Source organism: Wolffia australiana, chromosome 20, assembly GCF_029677425.1.
Source record: "Wolffia australiana isolate 7733 chromosome 20, ASM2967742v1".
In the NCBI taxonomy this organism is placed as follows: domain Eukaryota; kingdom Viridiplantae; phylum Streptophyta; class Magnoliopsida; order Alismatales; family Araceae; genus Wolffia; species Wolffia australiana.
In genome coordinates, this window is record NC_135854.1 from 5,971,750 (window position 1) to 5,989,345 (window position 17,596).

General features: G+C 41.6%; 3 protein-coding genes across 8 annotated transcripts; all 3 read right to left on the reverse strand.

Moving 5' to 3' along the window:
* Positions 1-1,944: 1,944 nt before the first annotated feature.
* Positions 1,945-3,637, reverse strand: LOC144716028 (mitochondrial ribosomal protein L51/S25/CI-B8 family protein). Its single transcript, XM_078591038.1, has 4 exons — positions 3,478-3,637; positions 3,020-3,102; positions 2,331-2,437; positions 1,945-2,228 (listed from the first exon to the last, which is right to left on the reverse strand). The coding sequence occupies exons 2-4, from the start codon at positions 3,097-3,099 to the stop codon at positions 2,050-2,052; spliced, it is 366 nt and encodes a 121-aa protein (XP_078447164.1). The 5' UTR covers positions 3,100-3,102; positions 3,478-3,637; the 3' UTR covers positions 1,945-2,049.
* Positions 3,638-3,887: 250 nt separating this feature from the next.
* Positions 3,888-6,696, reverse strand: LOC144716027 (GPI-anchored adhesin-like protein, putative (DUF936)). Its single transcript, XM_078591037.1, has 4 exons — positions 5,681-6,696; positions 5,187-5,594; positions 5,009-5,100; positions 3,888-4,926 (listed from the first exon to the last, which is right to left on the reverse strand). Exons 1-4 carry the CDS (start codon positions 6,392-6,394, stop codon positions 4,023-4,025), a joined length of 2,118 nt encoding a protein of 705 aa, XP_078447163.1. The 5' UTR covers positions 6,395-6,696; the 3' UTR covers positions 3,888-4,022.
* A 7,360-nt stretch (positions 6,697-14,056) lies between these two features.
* On the reverse strand, positions 14,057-17,596 carry SLP2 (Calcineurin-like metallo-phosphoesterase superfamily protein). Of its 6 annotated transcripts, none has more exons than XM_078591278.1 (3): positions 16,334-17,596; positions 15,064-15,160; positions 14,057-14,212 (listed from the first exon to the last, which is right to left on the reverse strand). In XM_078591278.1, exon 1 carries the CDS (start codon positions 17,570-17,572, stop codon positions 16,409-16,411), a length of 1,164 nt encoding a protein of 387 aa, XP_078447404.1. In that variant the 5' UTR covers positions 17,573-17,596; the 3' UTR covers positions 14,057-14,212; positions 15,064-15,160; positions 16,334-16,408. The 6 variants fall into 6 exon arrangements, with proteins under 6 accessions (XP_078447404.1, XP_078447405.1, XP_078447407.1 ...); XM_078591279.1 differs by having other exon boundaries at positions 14,057-14,225; XM_078591281.1 differs by lacking the exon at positions 14,057-14,212 and having other exon boundaries at positions 14,909-15,160; positions 16,338-17,596.

Consider the following 17,596-nt stretch of genomic DNA (forward strand, 5'->3'; position numbering starts at 1 on the left):
CATGTATGAACAATCACCCCATGCATATATTAACAATGCCTTCATCCATATTTTTACAAGATTTGTTACCTTGGAAAATTGTTAGAGATAAATACCAATTAAATTGTAATTCTGTAAGAGAACAAGCAGATGCATAAATACTAAGTGCTTAAATACTTCTGAAACGGTTTTGATATTGACATATGTATGATTTCATTTGTCTAAATTGATAGAATTATTTTTCTGGCATAATTGTCCACAAATCAGTACAGGAGCAGATATTAGTTAAGTAATCCTAGTCCTATTTGCTTGTAATTAATTATAAATATTCATTAGGGAAAATCATAGTATAAATGCTATAGGGTCTATTATCTATATGGAAAAAAGAAATGCTAAAAGGTCTATTAGCCTACCCCCCAGTCCTTGTTTTAATATTTCAAATTAGTCCCCATCATGACATGTCACACATCGAGAGATCCTTATAATCTATCATGTCACACATCAACAGAGACACCCATCACTTCACATCATCGTCAACCATTGAGTCAGTGTGTAAACCATCACATCATCAATGTCATCAAAGTGAAAATTGTTGACTAAGATGTGATGTTGGCACTTGCAGAAATAGTTACCACCAGAGTTTGGTAAAGAGCTATTTCAAAGTACTGAGAATATCAAAAGAAAAACTACGAAGAATGAGTGAGAGACAGTAAATCACACATGAATTTCCAGTAGAATGGTTAATAGGGTTTAACCTAAGAGGGGGCTGAATCAGATTCTCTAGGATTTTGACTCCCTTGAACTAGATGTCTAATTAAATGAATAGCATGTATTCTCATACAGATTAGGAATAGTACCTCAATCCTGTCTTGGAATTATCCAAATCCAGGGTTCTATGGTTAGTTTCCAAACCTAGTGTTCAAGAAACTGTACAAGGATCTCATTAGATAAGGAGTACCTACTTTCATAGGATTTCACATTTTGTGGATTATGGACTGCCAACTTGTATAAACCCAGGCAAAGCCATGTCTAGATTTCACTCCTCATCATTGCTAATGCCTACATCTAGACAAAGAAATGCCGAGAGAGATGCGCATCACCGCTAAAAAGGGGAGAGATGACGAGCTCATACAAACCATTAAAATAATCGCTCAGCATAAGCCCAAAACATCAAGATAGAGAGAGATTGAGTGAAACATGAAGAGGGTAGATGTTACTTAACTCTATAATCTGACATGGATTACCTATTTCAATTATATCCTCGCAAAAACCATCCATAGAATCCAGTCACCATAACTTGGTCCAACTTGACATCCAAGACTACGACTTAGAGAGAGAGACTTATCAATGCTAAAAAGGGGAGAGATGACGAGCTCATACAAACCATTAAAATAATCGCTCAGCAGAAGCCCAAAACATCAAGATAGAGAGAGATTGAGTGAAACATGAAGAGGGTAGATGTTACTTAACTCTATAATCTGACATGGATTAACTATTTCTATTATATCCTAGCAAAAGCCATCCCTAGAACCCAGTCACCATAACATGGTCCAACTTGACATCCGAGACTAAGATTTAGAGAGAGAGACTTGTCAACGCTAATAGGGGGAGAGATGACGAGCTCATACAAACCATTAAAATAATCACTCAGCATAAGCTCAAAACATCAAGATAGAGAGAGATTGAGAGAAACATGAAGAGGGTAGAGTTTACTTAACTCTACAATCTGACATGGATTACCTATTTCTATTATATCCTGGCAAAAGCCATCCCTAGAATCCAGTCACTATAACTTAGTCCATACCTATTTCTTTTATAATAGAAATAGGTATGGACCATAACTCTATACCTATTTCTATTATATCCTGGCAAAAGCCATCCCTAGAATCCAGTCACCACAACTTGGTCCAACTGGACATCCAGGTCTTAGATTTAGAGAGAGAGACTTATCAATGCTAATAGGGGGAGAGATGCCAAGCTCATACAAACCATTAAAAGAATCACTCAGCATAAGCCCAAAACATCAGGAGAAAGAGAGATTGAGAGAAACATGAAGAGGGCAGAGGTCACTTAGCTCTCAAACTTGACAGCCGTAGTCCACGTGCCTTGGACGCTCGGATGCTTGGTCACGTGCCGGGTCCTCAGCTTCACCACCTTCCTTCCTAGAGAATTTCTCAGCCGGGTCACTTGTAAAAGGATGTCATCTGGCTTCAGATTCTTCACACAGACAACTCGTTCGTTGTGATTCTCTGCATCAACCCCAATTGAAAGGGCCATTCAATGATCATATAATGGGCACCGCCGGAACACATTAACCAAAAAGAGGGCGTAGTTTCTGCTATTTTACGCACTGTAGAGGCCCTTCAGGTGAGGATGCTGGCCCCGGATAAGCTCTGTGACCACCTCCAGCTGTGGATTCTTCTCTTTGAAAGCTGGTAGCTTAGATTCCATGAATGCCCTGAAGAGTAACAAGTGAGAAGAACTGAAGAGCTGGAAAATATAGTGTCATGGCCCCCAACTCATGTCAGAGGTATTTTAATCATTTTTAGAAGGAAAGTCTCCCATGATAGATATTCATGTTTTGTAGTTTGAAAAGCAACACTTGATGACCATGAATACTGCTTGATTGTTTTTCTTGCATAAAAGTGAAAGCTACAATGAAAGTAAAATTGTAAAGATTCAAGCGCATACAACTGCCCTAAAAGCTATAGCCAATAATAAGAGTGAAATAGAGATTATCACAGAGATTCTCAAAGAAAGTGAACAAGAACAAGCAAGGAAAACGTAGTAAAAGAATTTCTTTAATGAAAGGAAGATGTCTTTCTTAGTGAAACATCTCCACTTTGAAAAGCATAGCAGAATTCATGCAAGGAGCTGCCTGACAATTTATGTAATTCAGTGAGCAGAATAGATTTCCCATCATTGCTGGATCGAACAAACCCGAATTTAATGTTGGGAACCATGTAAAATCCGCAAAAAAAGAAAATATGAAACAATTGGGGATCAAATAAGATGCATCAGAAGATCTAAGAAAAAAAACCTGATGCCCCGACTACTTCCTCCCCAATCGCAGTAACTTACAACGAGCTTCTGGAGTTGCCAGACGCCTCTAAGCGCCATTTCCTGAAGCAAAGAACAAAACATTGGAAAAGATAGAAAAGTGAAATCGATCAAGAAGGAGAACGCTTTCAAAATTTGATAGTGTTTTAAAATTTTTCGAGTCCCCAAATCAAATTTAACGTTGGCGTTCGTCATTAAGCCTCTGGATAATCAAAACAACAAAGCAAATGACCATTCGCTCGTCGAATCGAACACAAGACATTCATTCGAGTGGATTCCAAGCTTTAGTTTGAAATGCCACCGATCAAAGAACAGCAGAACAGAGGAAATCCAGGCAGAACAAAAAAAAAATCCCCAACAGAGCCTCAACAATCTCTACAACAGCCGGTGACAGAAATCGCCGAAAGAAACGAATCTGCTAGAGACAAACTGCAACACCTGTGAACTAGCTTCGATCCCAAAGAAGATGATCAGCTCGGCAAAAGATTATATCTTTGCAGCATCGGAATAATCCCAGAAACAGAAGCTGAACTGGGTTTGTGTCGATTACTCCGCTACGAACGAAAATCTAGGTCTTGACAAAAAACCTAGCAGCTTCTGCTTTGTGGATTTTCTGGGTTGACCCATTGGGCTTTATTCAAAAAAATGGGCCGGAAAAAAGCCCAGAAAACCAAAAATCGAAATTTCCTTTACCAGACACGATCAAAATCTAAGTTTTCAACAGTATAAAGGGTAGCCATTCGATTCATTCAACTTCCCCTAAACATTGCTAATCCACTGATTTTCTCGTTATTTTCAGATCTTGTTTCATCTCTCTTATTTAAAGTATCATGAAAGATAGGGACCCAGCCAAGAACAGGGAGAATATAATAATAATTTTCAACAATGAGACTGTGCCTTTCATCATGGGATTCACTCATGTTCATCCCATGACATTTACTGTAAATTTATGAATTTTTTTTACTCTCACAATGTATGAAAAATCATCTTCTGCTCTTCCGATCGCCGCCAGCAGGAGAAATCGAACTGCCACCGCCACCACTGGCCCCCAAAGCAACAGCAGCCGACTCCACATGAGTCAACATATACTCATAAATCTTCTTCCTGAGCCCATCAATCATCTCTGAAGGAACTTGATCACCTTCCACAGATCTCCCGCCGCAGTAACTGCCACAACTGCCGCAATCGCCGCCGCCGCCACCCTCGTCTCCGCCTTCTGTTGTTGACTTGCCGACATCATCCAACCAATCGTTGACCCGCTTGAGCTGGGAAAGCATGTTTCCCACTCTACTCTTGTCAGTCAACTGGGTTGACTCCGCCTCGCCATTCAAAAACCTGTCCATAAAACCGAGGAACCAGTCCCTCGACTCGGCTCTCAGGCTCTTGGCCAGGTCAGCCACCTCGTCCAGGCCGGCACCTCTCGCCCACGGCGGCGGAGGAGAAACTAGTGGAGCCACCTTTGACTTCCCTCTCGACCCGCCTCCACTGCCAATTGAGATCTTCGCAGAGCTTGCCGGCCGGGTCTTCGTCAACGGGCCGCCGGAGACGAGCGTCTTCGAGCCGCCTTCAAGCACCACCAGCGGCGCCGGACGATCAGTTCCTGCAGGAGCGGATCTCCGGTAAACTGTGAAGGGGCCGAGATCGGCAGCCAGAGCCGCCCGGACCCACGAGGTGGCATGTCTCTGGCTGTCGGCCGAGGCTTTAACCAACTCCTCGGCGAGTGGCGAAGGCGCTGCCTCCTCCCCGTTGTCCTCTGACGGGAGGGTCTTGAGCAAGGAAGCGGAGACGAGCCCGGCCTGAGTCACCGAGGCGTGTATAGAGAGAAACTGCTCCACTGTGGACTGTGGGTCCTGCTCCTGGGCTGAGGAGCTGAGCTCCACATACATGCTGCAGACAATTTCCCAAATTAATTAGGAACACCAAAGTTCTCCACCCAAAGTTTACCACAATATCAGACTAATTCCTGTACCTTAGACACCGGATCAAACTCTCGGCGGCAGATGCTTCCTGGATGGCCTGAATGGCTGCCTGGTGGGCAGAGTCCCGCCAGCGAGAGACTTCCTGGAATTCACAGCAAAAGAGATAAATTAACCCAAAAAAAAAAAAACTAGAATTTCAAATTGTGGAGGAAAATTGAAATTTTTTACCTTTCCCAGCTTTGAGAGGGAGGGGGGAAGCTGGGCCCAGGAGACGCTTCCATCAGTCAACCTCCTGTTATTAAGGTTGACTTTAATGAAGCTGCTAGGAATCCCATTACCAGCAATCTCAGATTCCTTCTTCTTCTTCTTCATCATCATATCCACCACAGGCGGCGACCGAGCAGGCGTCGCCGCCTCACCCGAACTCCCTCTCCCAATTCCTCGTCTCGGCAGCGTCTGGACCGACGTCGCCGCCTCGCCAAAACTCCCTCTCCCAATTCCTCGTCTCAGCAGCGTCTGGACCGACACTGCCGCCTCGCCGGAACTCCCTCTCCCAATTCCTCGTCTCGGCGGCGCCTGCGCCTTCGGAATATCCATCCGGGCCGCCGTTCCGGCCGCAATCCTCCTCCCAAGAACCTAATTTCGATCCAAAAACGCAAAATTCAGACGACCCACATCAATCAAAAGAGGAAATTCAATCAAATTAAGGAAATTGAGCTTGCCACAGCATCCTCCTTCCTGCCCAGGTTCGAAGAAGGCCTCCCTCCCCAGCTCTTCCTCGCGGCCTTCGAGCTCGTCTCGAGCTTGATCACGGGCTTCCCGGGCGGCGGCGGAGGCGGCGGGGGCTTCTTCTTCTTCCCCACAGCGATCAATTTCGAAGCAGATCGTCCTTGAACCTGTCCACTGCTCTTGATCTTCACCTGCTGCTCCACCCTCTTGCTGAATTTCTCAAAAAAGGCCGGAATTGAGTACACAGACGGCGCCGTGGCGGCCGAAGGCGGCGGCGCCGGCTTCGGGGACGGCGCCGGGGGCCTCTTCGTCGTTGAAGGCGGCGTCGGCTTCGGGCCGGGGCGGGCGGCGACAACGTCTTCGGGGCTGCCGACGCAGGGATGGCGGCCGGGGAGGGGCTTCACGCCTCTGAGGATCGGAACGGGGGAAGCCGCCTCAATTCGATCGACGTAGACGAATTGCCCGAGCTGGATCTTGTCGCTGAGGATCAGATCGTCGTGTTCATCCGGGAGGGAGACGTAGGCGGCGTGCGAAGAATCGGAGACTTTGAGGTAGAATCCATGGTTTGGGAAGAGATCGCCGCCTGCCATGGCCGGGAGAATGCTGATCACCTGCAGGAGAGAAGATCGGTGCTCGCCGTTGATCTTCACGTCGCTGTTCATGTGCTGGAGCAGCTTGAGAAGGACTCCCGGCACCAGCGTCGCCATGGGGGAAGCCCTATATTTGATTTGGGGAAGAGGGTTCTTCCCTAAATTCGATTTGGGGAAGGGGGTTCTTCCCCAAATCGGAGAATGCCGGATCGAAGATAGGAAAAAACCCAACTTTGGGGATGAAAATCAGAGCGGGGAGGAGCCTCCGGGAAGAACAGCGGGCGGCTTCTTCCAGCGATTTTGGAGGATGGGCTGAAGATCCTTGGAACCCATCTCGGAGCTTGCTCGAGAAGATGAATAGAGAGAGAAAGAAGTGAGAGAAAGAAGAGAGAGAAAGAGGAGGGTGCCACTTCTCTGTCTGAAAACGTGTGCCTTGACTTTCTTTTGTGCTGGTGGAGTAGTGATCAGAGTTTTGACTGGGGAGATTAGAAGATTTTCTCTCTCTAGAATATGGGTCTGGAGTCAGGACAGTGCTTCTATTCTCTCTCTAGTTTCTCTCTCTTTCTTTGTCTCTCTTACTCTTCGATCTCTGGTCTTTACTCTTTTACTCTCTCTTTGTCTGTGTTTCTTTATCACCCCTCTGTTTTTGTCTCTTTTTCTCGCTCTACTCTCTCTCTCTAGTCTCCACTCTCTCGTTGTCTTTTGGTCTCTCTCTACCTTCTCTCTTTCTCTGTGCTCTGTTTTTTGCTCTCTACCCTTTTTCTTTTTTCTCTCTCCCCTTTTTTGTCTCTCTCTCTACTGTTTCTCTCTCTATTATCCACCCTCTTTCCTTTGCTCTCTACCCTTTTTCCTTTTTCTCTCTCCCCTTTTTTGTCTCTCTCTCTACTGTTTCTCTCTCTATTATCCACCCTCTTTCCTTTGCTCTCTGCCCTTTTTTTCTCCCCTTTTTGTCTCTCTCTCCACCGTTTCTCTCTCTAGTACCCACTATCTCTGTCTTTTGCTCTCTACCCTTTTTATTTTTTCTCTCCCCTTTTTTGTCTCTCTCTCTCTACCGTTTCTCTCTCTAGTACCCACTCTCTTAGTCTCTCTACCTTCTCTATTTTTCTGTCCTCTGTCTGGTTTTGCTCTCTGCCCTCTTTTTTTCTTTGTTCGCTCTCCCCTCTTTTTGTCTCTCTCTACTGTTTCTCTCTCTAGTGTCCACTCTCTTTGTCTCTCTACCTTCTCTTTTCTCTGTCCTCTTCCTGTCTTTTGCTCTCTCTATCCTCTTTTTTTTCTTTGTTCTCTCTTTCGCTGCTCTCTCTACCCTCTTTTTTTCTTTGTTCTCTCTCCCCTCTTTTTGTCTGTTTCTCTCTCTACCCCCTCTGCTGTCCCTTTCTCTACCCTCTGTGTCTCTACTTTTTGACTCTTTCGCTGTGTAACCTCTCTTTCTCTCTCTAATTATTCTTTCTTTCGCTGTGTAACCTCTCTTTCTCTCTCTAATCATTCTTTCTTTCGCTGTGTAACCTCTCTTTTTCTCTCTAATCATTCTTTCTCTCTGCTCTATCTAATCTCTATCGTCTACTTGAGAGACTGTGGAGAGAAATAGAGATCAGAGAGAAAGGACGGAGACGATAGATAGAGAGAGAAATCAGAGAGAGAACGTAAAGATAGAAAGCGAGATACAGGGAGGATAGAGAGAGAAAGAGAGATCGGAGAGAGAGTACATAGAGAGAAAAAAGAGATTAAAGGGAGGATAGAGAGAGAAAGACAGATCAGCGAGAGAATATATAGAGAGAAAAGATATTTGAGGGAGGATAGAGAGAGAAAACATAGAGAGAAAAGATAGATTGGAGGAAGATAGAGAGAGAAAGTGAGATCAGCGAGAGAATAAAGAGAGAGAAAAAAGATATTAGAGGGAGGATAGAGAAGATAGGAAGAAATATTCAAGAGATGATAGGGACGAATTCTCTCTATGTTTTCGTTCTCTCTGATTTCTCTATCTATCTATCGTCTCCGTCCTTTCTCTATTTCTCTCCACATAGTCTCTCAACCCACTCTATGCGGTCTTTCTCTCTCTAATATCTATTTCACTCTAAAATTCATATTTCTCTCTCGAATAGACCCTCTAATCTCTCCTTTTCTTTCTTTCTCTCTCTACACACACCCTCTAGTCTCTCTTTCTCTCTAAACACACTTTGCTCTCTCATTCTCTCTCTACACACACCCTCTAATCTCTCATTATATCTCTACCCTCTTTTCTCTCTCTACACACACCTTCTAATCTCTCATTCTATCTCTACCCTCTTTTCTCTCTCTTCACGGACTCTCTATTCTCTCATTCTATCTCTACCCTCTTTTCTCTCTCTACACACACCCTCTATTCTATCTCTACCCTCTCTTTCTCTCTTCACAGACTCTCTATTCTCTCATTCTATCTCTACCCTCTTTTCTCTCTCTACACACACCCTCTATTCTATCTCTACCCTCTTTTCTCTCTCAACACACACCCTCTAATCTCTCATTCTATCTCTATCCTCTCTTTCTCTCTTCAGTCTTCGCAGACTCTCTGTTCTCTCATTCTATCTCCACCTTCACACACACCCTCTACCTCTCTTTCTCTCTCTACACTCTCTTTCTCTCTTCACTCTCTCTATTATCTCATTCTATATCTACCGCCTCTTTCTCTCTCTCTACCGGTTCTTTCTCTTTTACTCACTGTACCCTCTCTTTGTCTTTCTACCCTCCCTTTTTCTGTGTCTATTCTCTCTCTCTATCTGATGGAGGAAGGTACGGAAAGGCCTGCCATTTACTACAGTACTAGGAGAGTCTTTTTAGAAAACAACCAGACATGCCGCGAATAACATCATTAATGGTAAGTGCCGAGCTAAACTTAGTATTTTATTATTAGTAATGTCATTAATATCGTCTGCATCTTTAAAGGCCTGGGATTTTTACTTTTTTATCTGGGGGCCGATAGTTTTTATTGACACATTATGCTCTCCTGGGAAGAGAGGGTAGAGAGAGAATGAGAGATTAGAGAGAGGAAGAGAGGAAGAGAGGGTAGAGAGAGAATGAGAGAAAGAGAGGTTAGAGAGAGAATGAATGATTAGAGAGAGGAAGAGAGAAAGAGAGGGTAGAGAGAGGAAGAGAGAGAATAAGAGATTAGAGAGAGGAAGAAATGGTAGAGATAGAGCAAAATTAGGGAGGATATAGAGAAAATGGATACCGGAGTGTGGAAGAGAGGATAGAGAGAGGGAAATATACTTGAGATAGGAAGAGAGGATAGAGAGAGGGAAATATACTTGAGAGAGGAAGAGAGGATAGAGGGAGGAAGAGATAATAGAGAGAAGAAGAGAGGACTAGAAAGAAGTATATGGGAGAGGAAGAGAGGATAGATATAAACACAGAGAATGGAGAGAATGGAGGGAGGAAGAGAGAATAGAGCTGAACAGAGAGAATAGAGAGAGAAATATACAAGAGAGAGGAAGAGAGGATAGCGAGTGGAAGAGAGGGTAGAGAGAGGAATAGAGGGTAGAGAGAGACAGAAAAAGGTGGAGAGAGGAAGAGAGGATAGAGAGTGGAAGAGAGGATAAAGAGTGGAAGAGAGGATAGAGAGTATAAAAGAGGGTAGAGAGAAGAAGAGAGGGTAGAGAGAGACAGAGAACTTAGAGAGAGGAAGAGAGGACAGAGAGTGGAAGAGAGGGTAGAGAAAGACAGAGAAAGACAGAAAAAAGGCAGAGAGAGGAAGAGAGGATAGAGAGTGGAAGAGAGGATAGAGAGTGGAAGAGAGGGTAGAGAAAGACAGAGAAAGACAGAAAAAAGGCAGAGAGAGGAAGAGAGGATAGAGAGTGGAAGAGAGGATAGAGAGTGTAAAAGAGCGTAGAGAGATGACGAGAGGGTAGAGAGTGGAAGAGAGGATAAAGAGTGGAAGAGAGGATAGAGAGTATAAAAGAGGGTAGAGAGAAGAAGAGAGGGTAGAGAGAGACAGAGAACTTAGAGAGAGGAAGAGAGGATAGAGAGTGGAAGAGAGGGTAGAGAAAGACAGAAAAAAGGCAGAGAGAGGAAGAGAGGATAGAGAGTGGAAGAGAGGATAGAGAGTGTAAAAGAGCGTAGAGAGATGACGAGAGGGTAGAGAGAGACAGAGAACTTAGAGAGAGGAAGAGAGGATAAAGAGTGGAAGAGAGGATAGAGAGTGGAAGAGAGAGTAGAAAGAGGAATAGAGGGTAGAGAGACAGAGAAGGTAGAGAGAGGAAAAGAGGATAAAGAGTAGAAGAGAGGATAGAGAGTGTAAGAGAGGGTAGAGAGAGGAGAGGATAGAGAGAAACAGAGAAGGTATTGAGAAACAGAGAGGATAGAGAGAGACAGAGAAGGTAGAGTGACACAGAAAAGGTAGAGAGAAGAATAGGGTAGAGAGAAACAGAGAGGGTACAGAGAGGAAGAGAGAGAAAAAAAACAGAGAGGGTACAGAGAGGAAGAGAGGAAGAGAGGAAGAGAGGAAGAGAGGAAGAGAGGAGAGAGAATCAAAGAGGATACAGAGAGGACGATAGGAGATAGAATCAGAGAGGAAGAGAGGAGAGAGAAACAGAGAGGATACAGAGAGGAAGAGAGGAGAGAGAAACAGAAAGGGTACGGAGAGGAAGAGAGGAGAGAGAAACAGAGGGGGTAGAGAGAGGAAGAGAGGGATGAGCGAGTTAGAGATGATAGAGAGAGAAAGAGAGAGGAAGAGAAGGCATAGAAAAATCTGAAAATACCCATAGAAGGATTTAAGGCAGTGGGTCCCACGTCAATTTCCAACGGGTTCTCTCCACGTGGAAAATCTGACAGCGTTGACGTTGTATCGAAAAATTTAATAATCTCCCCACCCTCTCCGCAGTATTACTATTCTGCCCAACTTCTTGCTTTATTGGCATTTTAGAAAAGAAAGAAAACAGCAAGAATCCTGACCAACCGCCACCAAACATTAATAATTTGTCCTTGCACCCTTGTCACGTGGACAAGGCCATCTTCTGCCACGTGGCATATCCCCATTGGCTTCCATCTTGTTGTCTGTGCACGGATTTCCCTACCTCAGCCAATCTTGAAGCACATGTCTAGAATTCTGGTAAGGTTGGGTTGGTTCGGTTTGGTTTGGTTTGGTTCAGTTAGGCTTGGCCCGGGTCCAGTAACCTGACGAAGAAGATTTTGTTACCTTCCGGTTAAGTGGTTAGAATATGACCGTCTAGCTGACAGTGCCATTTCATTAATTAATTCTTAAAAATATTTCTAAAATTATGAAATTTTTTAACATATTGAGATTCAAATGATTAAGTTTTATTTTTATAGTTATTCATTTTTCAAACCCCACAAAACTAATTAGGGCAGCCTCAGTCAAGTTGACCCCAAATTCACCATAAAAGGTTTAATTGGAAATATGAATTTGATAATATTGAAAAATTCTTAGAAAAATTTGGGCTTGTAGTGGGCACAACAGCCTTATCCATGAGGTGAGTGTTGAGTTGGCATTACTAAAATGTGTTGTTGGAATTATTTTTGTGAGTCGAAGATTACTGCTGAGAGTATTGTTGTTGGCGTGGTTCAAACCCTCGGAAATTAATTTCAAGGGTGAGCTGGTTTTATTTGCCCCTCAACCTTCTGCATGTCTTGACTGTTTTGACAGTTGACATGTATTATATTATTGTTTTCAATATATGAGTTCCACGTCAAACTATCTTATCCTAATTTATGTTCTACAATCCCAATGGTAATTTGAAATGAAAATCAAAATAATAAATATATATGAAGAGTATATTATATGGAATTTACACAATATTAAATGCCATGAGGGAATTATTATTATCTATTAACTGTCTATTATAATGATTATGTATTTCCCAAGGAAAAAAATTCACATCAAAGGATGCATCATGGCCTAATAAGCTGTCTTGAAACCAGTTATACAGGGTCTCACGAGGTAAATGATTAGTTTTCTACGTTGAAAATCATTATATTTATATTTAACCCACTAATGATTGGAAGTGTTGTGCCTAAAAAGTTATACCAAGAAAATCATTAAGTTTGTATCAAACTCAAAGAAATGAGACGATGCGGGTTCCTCTATTATGGTGATTCAAAATTATGGGTATGGAATTAATTCCCCGTGTGACGAGATTTACGCCTTTCATATACTTATTTTGATAATTTTAGTCTGATTGAATTTCCTTGCTATATCATTTTGTTTTAGTTTTGTATATTCTTGGCAATGCCTGCAGAAAAAGAATTACTTGCTCTCAATAAACTTGTAAAACCATATTTTAAATTATGGTTATGAAAAAAATTTATTCGGAGGAGTTTCTAGTCCTGGTTAGGTAAATGATGTTCTATTATATTATAATATACACTTATTTTCATATTATTTCTCTCATTGAATTTATTTAACGTAATTTTATACGTTAAATATTACATGTGAATGTAATTGCTTGAAAATGACATAATCATTGTTTTGATAAATTTTCAAATATGTTTTCTATGTCAACCGTTAGTCATTATTTTCTGATTCATTTATATTGCATTTCAAACATAAGATACATCTCCGAGAGATATTGATGGAAATATTTTTACACATGAGTTTAAATTTAGATTAAAGTTAGATAAATTGGAATTTAACTATAAAAAAATCAGTCTATAACTTTACATCAACGACGGAAGCTGATTTTTTAAAACACAATGAATGATCAAAGAGTCTATCATGACTCAATTCATATGTATTAGTATGTCTGCAACTAAGGATTTTCTTAACAAAGTGATTTCATTTGATCAGTCAAATGATCTGGTTAACATACATATATATGAATTGATCAATACTATCTTATTTACTTTTCTATTTTGTAGGGAAGAAATATGTATATCAGATATTGAGGCACGTTTCCTCTAGTTTATTCCAGAATTTGGTGGAATCAAATTAAAAGAAAAAACATCAATTCGTTGATTTTATTATGGTTACGTAATATATTTATGATGAGATAAAATCAGATTTCATTTTAGCCGACATCAGTGCTTTCATGACAGGGAAAATTTGATATTTCAGTCACGGTGGGAGTAAAGACAATTATCTATTATCTGAAAAAAGAAGAGCTATGCAAATGTCCAAAACCAAGACAATTATCAATTTTCTCTCGAATTCCTAACTTTGGTTTTAACATCATTAATTTCCTTTCTATATATATGTACAAAACACTTGTAAAATCTCTCTCTATCAAAAAAGTCACAAGGGGAAGAGATAATGCGTGAAGGGTATTATTTGTTTTGTCTTCCTATTTTTAGGCCTCACAACACTCTAAGTCACTTAATATGCAAAACACTTGTCGTAAACTCTCTCTCTCTCTCTCGCTCTCTCTCTCTCCCTCTCTCCCCCCCCCCTCTCTCTTATTATTACTATATATGAAAATGTATCAATTAAGAGCCACTATAACAATAATCATACACTGTGCGTAAATATACAGAATATGTTAATGATTAAATCACAAATAATTCATAAGATGGTGTCAGATATGTCTAGGACGATTTAAAATCTTAAATTATTCTATGTCATTCTAATAAACATAATGTGGATACCAATCAATAAATAAATGGGCCGTAAACTTGGCATGATTCAAAAATATATTGCCAATGGTGATTTGCATTGTCCAGATTCCACGTTGGTATACCTCTTTGTAAAAGTCAATGGCTCGACTTTACAAAGGTCATTAATTTCATATTGGATTTCCATAACTTATCATCATCAAGTTAATCAATAGCATTTGACTAAAAAATCAAAAATATAACTATAAAACATGCAATTTAACCTTCCCACTTCAACAATAAAGCAATTTCTGGAAGTCAAGTTCCGAAAATCAAGTGCCAAAATGACAGTAGGATTTTTTACGAATGAGGAACTCCAGGTGCCCTCGGCAAGGCGGCCTCGAGGATGGATGCCCTTGACTGTCGCCACGACCTCAATAAATGAGACATCACTCAACATCCTAAGGTAAGATCTCTAACTTCTGGAACCCTTAATGTTGACATATGGTGCACACCAACAGATAAAAAATTTGAATCCCTTAATTATAATATTGCATCAATAAAACTTCTTCAAATTGTCTATAATTTTACGATAATTCATTTGAAAATGATTATCTTATAAATTTTCAAAAAGCTGATTTCAGGCTCGTTTTGGTTAGATATAGAAAAAGCCAATTATGCCTTCGTTTTGTCACAATCTTCATAACTCGTAATTCTATTTCTCTAAATAACACGCATGACGTTCATATAGCCTTTAATATTGTTGTGGGTGAGTAAAATTCACATGACTTAATTTGACACTATATAAGATCATATTTAATAAGATTCTTGAATTACTCTCTAGCTAATCTATTTTTTGAATTCAATAAAACTTTCTGCAACATAGTCCTTAGAGATATCATCACATCAATGAAACTTCTCCAAGTTTTCTATAATTTTATGTGCATTGATTTAGAAATGATGTATGATAAATTCAAAAAAAAGCTGATTTCAGGCTCACTTTGGTCAGATACAGATAAAGTCATTCATGCCTCGGCTTATTTATAATCTTCATCTATTTCTCTAAAAATTAAATTTAGATATAAATAACATATGTGACTATCATACAGCCCTTAATGTCGCGGTGAGTGTGAAAAAAATTCACATGACTTATACAAGTATGACATTATATAAGTTCATCTAGAATAATATTCTCGAATTACTCTTCAGCTGATCTATTTTCAACCCAAAAAGAGGCCAATAATAAGTCAGAACTTAGCGAATGAACTTACCTCCCAATGGACGAAAGTCTGGAACACGAAGAAAGTCCGGAGCATGAGACGGCCCAATCAGGATGCCCGGGCCACTATCAAAGCAACTTAAGCCCATCTGCAAGCCGGGCTCGACAGGAATTGAGACGTAAGCAACCCTACCTTTAGACGGCATATTCAATGGAAAATATTCAATGGTTTATTCATAATCTTCGTCTCTCCTCAATGATAATATTCAATGGAAAATCCCTCTCTTGTCTATTGGTCATGACTCTGCCATTAGACGGCATCGTCTGGAGAGTAACGACCTTCTGTCGGTGACCCTTCGTCATCGCCTCCCACAAATGAACTCCCATCTCTCTCTTCTCCCCCCGACTTCTCTATCTTCTAAATGTGGAACTCAGTTTGAATTGAAGGATTTTCCATTGAATATTTTTGGGCAAATCTACAACCAAGAAATACCTTGTTAGGGCTGTATCAATCACTGTAAGAAATTAACATGTTTTTTGTAACATGACAAAATCAAATTTCAATGGTGTTAGGTATCCGTGTTTTAAGTATCAACTATGCATGGAGAGAAGTTTGAAGAGTTCTGTATGGTTACTCGTAGGCTGAATTTTAAATCCTCTAAAAGCAGGCAATTAAAAAAATATTTCAAGTGATGAACGATAAAGAAGACAAGTTTTCTTATTGAGACGGCATCAGTTAGATCATTCAACTAATGCTAATCACAAGGAAATAAATACATATAGACATTGCTAGCTGTTGGACTAACTTTCTCCGGAATCAAGGCGCATAATTAAAACTTTGTTATATTGATTACCTTTTGTGACCACGGAGCAAAATAGGAGATGTAGGACTTACTTCATGATTAAATGAGAAAAAAACTAATATTCAATTCGTTCATTCTATGCAATAATCAGGACAATTTCCACAGAAGATGGAAAAATAAAATGTTTTAAAGGACATTGGAAAACTCTCCTTCAAGGAAGAAAACCATAATTTCCAACATTCTTGTTATTATGCTACACTAAGAACTCATCAAATCCTGCCAAACGGGTTCGAACTACATTTTCCAACTTCGGCTTAAGATCAGATGCAATGGACATGTTTCGTTCGTCTTTAGCTCAATAATGATGATGATTAACATCTAAACAGAATCAAAATCCCACAAGAAAGTTAAACAGTTATACAAAAGCTAGATTGAGATTAAGCATACGAATATCCAATTATAACACGGTATTAATCACATCAATCAGACGGTGACATGATATGAAGGCCAAGATTATACCTACAAAAGGATCAGGGAGCTCCAGCAAATCAAGAACACACCATATAAATCATGGCTTCTCCAATCAAGCAACAGCTAAACTTTCACCTCGACTTCTTTCATCAAAGTTTCTGGAAATCTAACCCCTTCTTTCATCCTCTCCGCTGCCTCATACATGGCAGACTTCTGCCTGAACAGCTCGTTCGAGGTCAGCACTCTCAGCTGCTTCCCTTCCAAGATCTCAAGAACTTCAGGCAATCCATTGGTACAACCCTTGGAGAGCCCCACATCAACCCTAATCGCTCGATTACTGCAAACTCCGTTGATTCTTTCTTGTATAGTGTGCCCCATCACCATTCTTTTAGCCCCGGGGATCGTCGACAGAACATCTTCCAAATGGGTGCAATCGCAATCCGGCCCATCAGAGAATCGACGAAGCCACACCAAGGAATCTCTCCCTCTCAAGTAATTCGGCATCCATCTCTTGTCCCCTTTGATCCAATCTCTGACTTCTTCGTTCAATCTCTCGATCCCGTACTCCACATGATTCCTGAGAAGCCCCCCGTGGACGAAAACCGAGTCCCCGATCACAAGAACAGTCTGATTTTGAACTAAAAACCGTCCTGAAATCGGGCCATCGGGTCGCAACGCAGCGATTCGAGCTCTGATCCCTTCCACAAACTCTTCCTTAACATCCGGAAACGAATCTGGAATCCCCAGGAAGGGATCTTTCGGGAGATTCACACCATCGCAGAGCCGCTTCATCGCCACTCCCGATCGGTACCAAAACCCCCACCGTTCGAACTCACGGAGCCCTTCAGGAGTCACAAATCGGAAATCCAAGGCCACATTCATCACCTCGTGGTTGCCGTTGATGACATGGAGCGCTCCGCCGGCGCGAGAGGCCTCGATCTTGAGCCGTTGAAGGAGATACAAGAGTCTGATCTCCTCGCCGCCGCGATCGAGAACGTCTCCGACTTGAACAGCCACGGAAGAGCCTCCCGTCCACCGTTCTTCGCCATTGACGAGTCCTGCGAGGGCGAATGCTTGCTTGGCCTTGCGCAGATCGCCATGGAGATCTCCGATCGCGACGAGTCGTTCTGGAGAGGGATGGATCGTCGCGATTCGAAGATCGGAGAGATCGCAGCGATGATCGACGACGGGGAAGAAGATCCCGCTGACGGAGAAATCTACGAACGCATCGACGAAGGAGGAGACGAGATGAGGTACTCCCCCGCACTGCTCTACAACCTCCTCCATCTCCAGAATTCAAAAAAAAAACTG

Bases quoted from the DNA above. Each gene is read 5' to 3' on its own strand.
- SLP2 (XM_078591278.1), bottom strand. From the start codon at position 17,572: ATGGAGGAGGTTGTAGAGCAGTGCGGGGGAGTACCTCATCTCGTCTCC.
- LOC144716027 (XM_078591037.1), bottom strand. From the start codon at position 6,394: ATGGCGACGCTGGTGCCGGGAGTCCTTCTCAAGCTGCTCCAGCACATG. The intron at 5,595-5,680 runs GCAAGCTCAATT...GATCGAAATTAG, and splicing joins GCAGGAAGGAGGATGCTGTG to GTTCTTGGGAGGAGGATTGC. The intron at 4,927-5,008 runs GTACAGGAATTA...AATTGTCTGCAG, and splicing joins AGTTTGATCCGGTGTCTAAG to CATGTATGTGGAGCTCAGCT.
- LOC144716028 (XM_078591038.1), bottom strand. From the start codon at position 3,099: ATGGCGCTTAGAGGCGTCTGGCAACTCCAGAAGCTCGTTGTAAGTTAC. The intron at 2,438-3,019 runs GTTTTTTTTCTT...GTTACTCTTCAG, and splicing joins GGAAGTAGTCGGGGCATCAG to GGCATTCATGGAATCTAAGC. The intron at 2,229-2,330 runs GTGCGTAAAATA...GGGTTGATGCAG, and splicing joins TCACCTGAAGGGCCTCTACA to AGAATCACAACGAACGAGTT.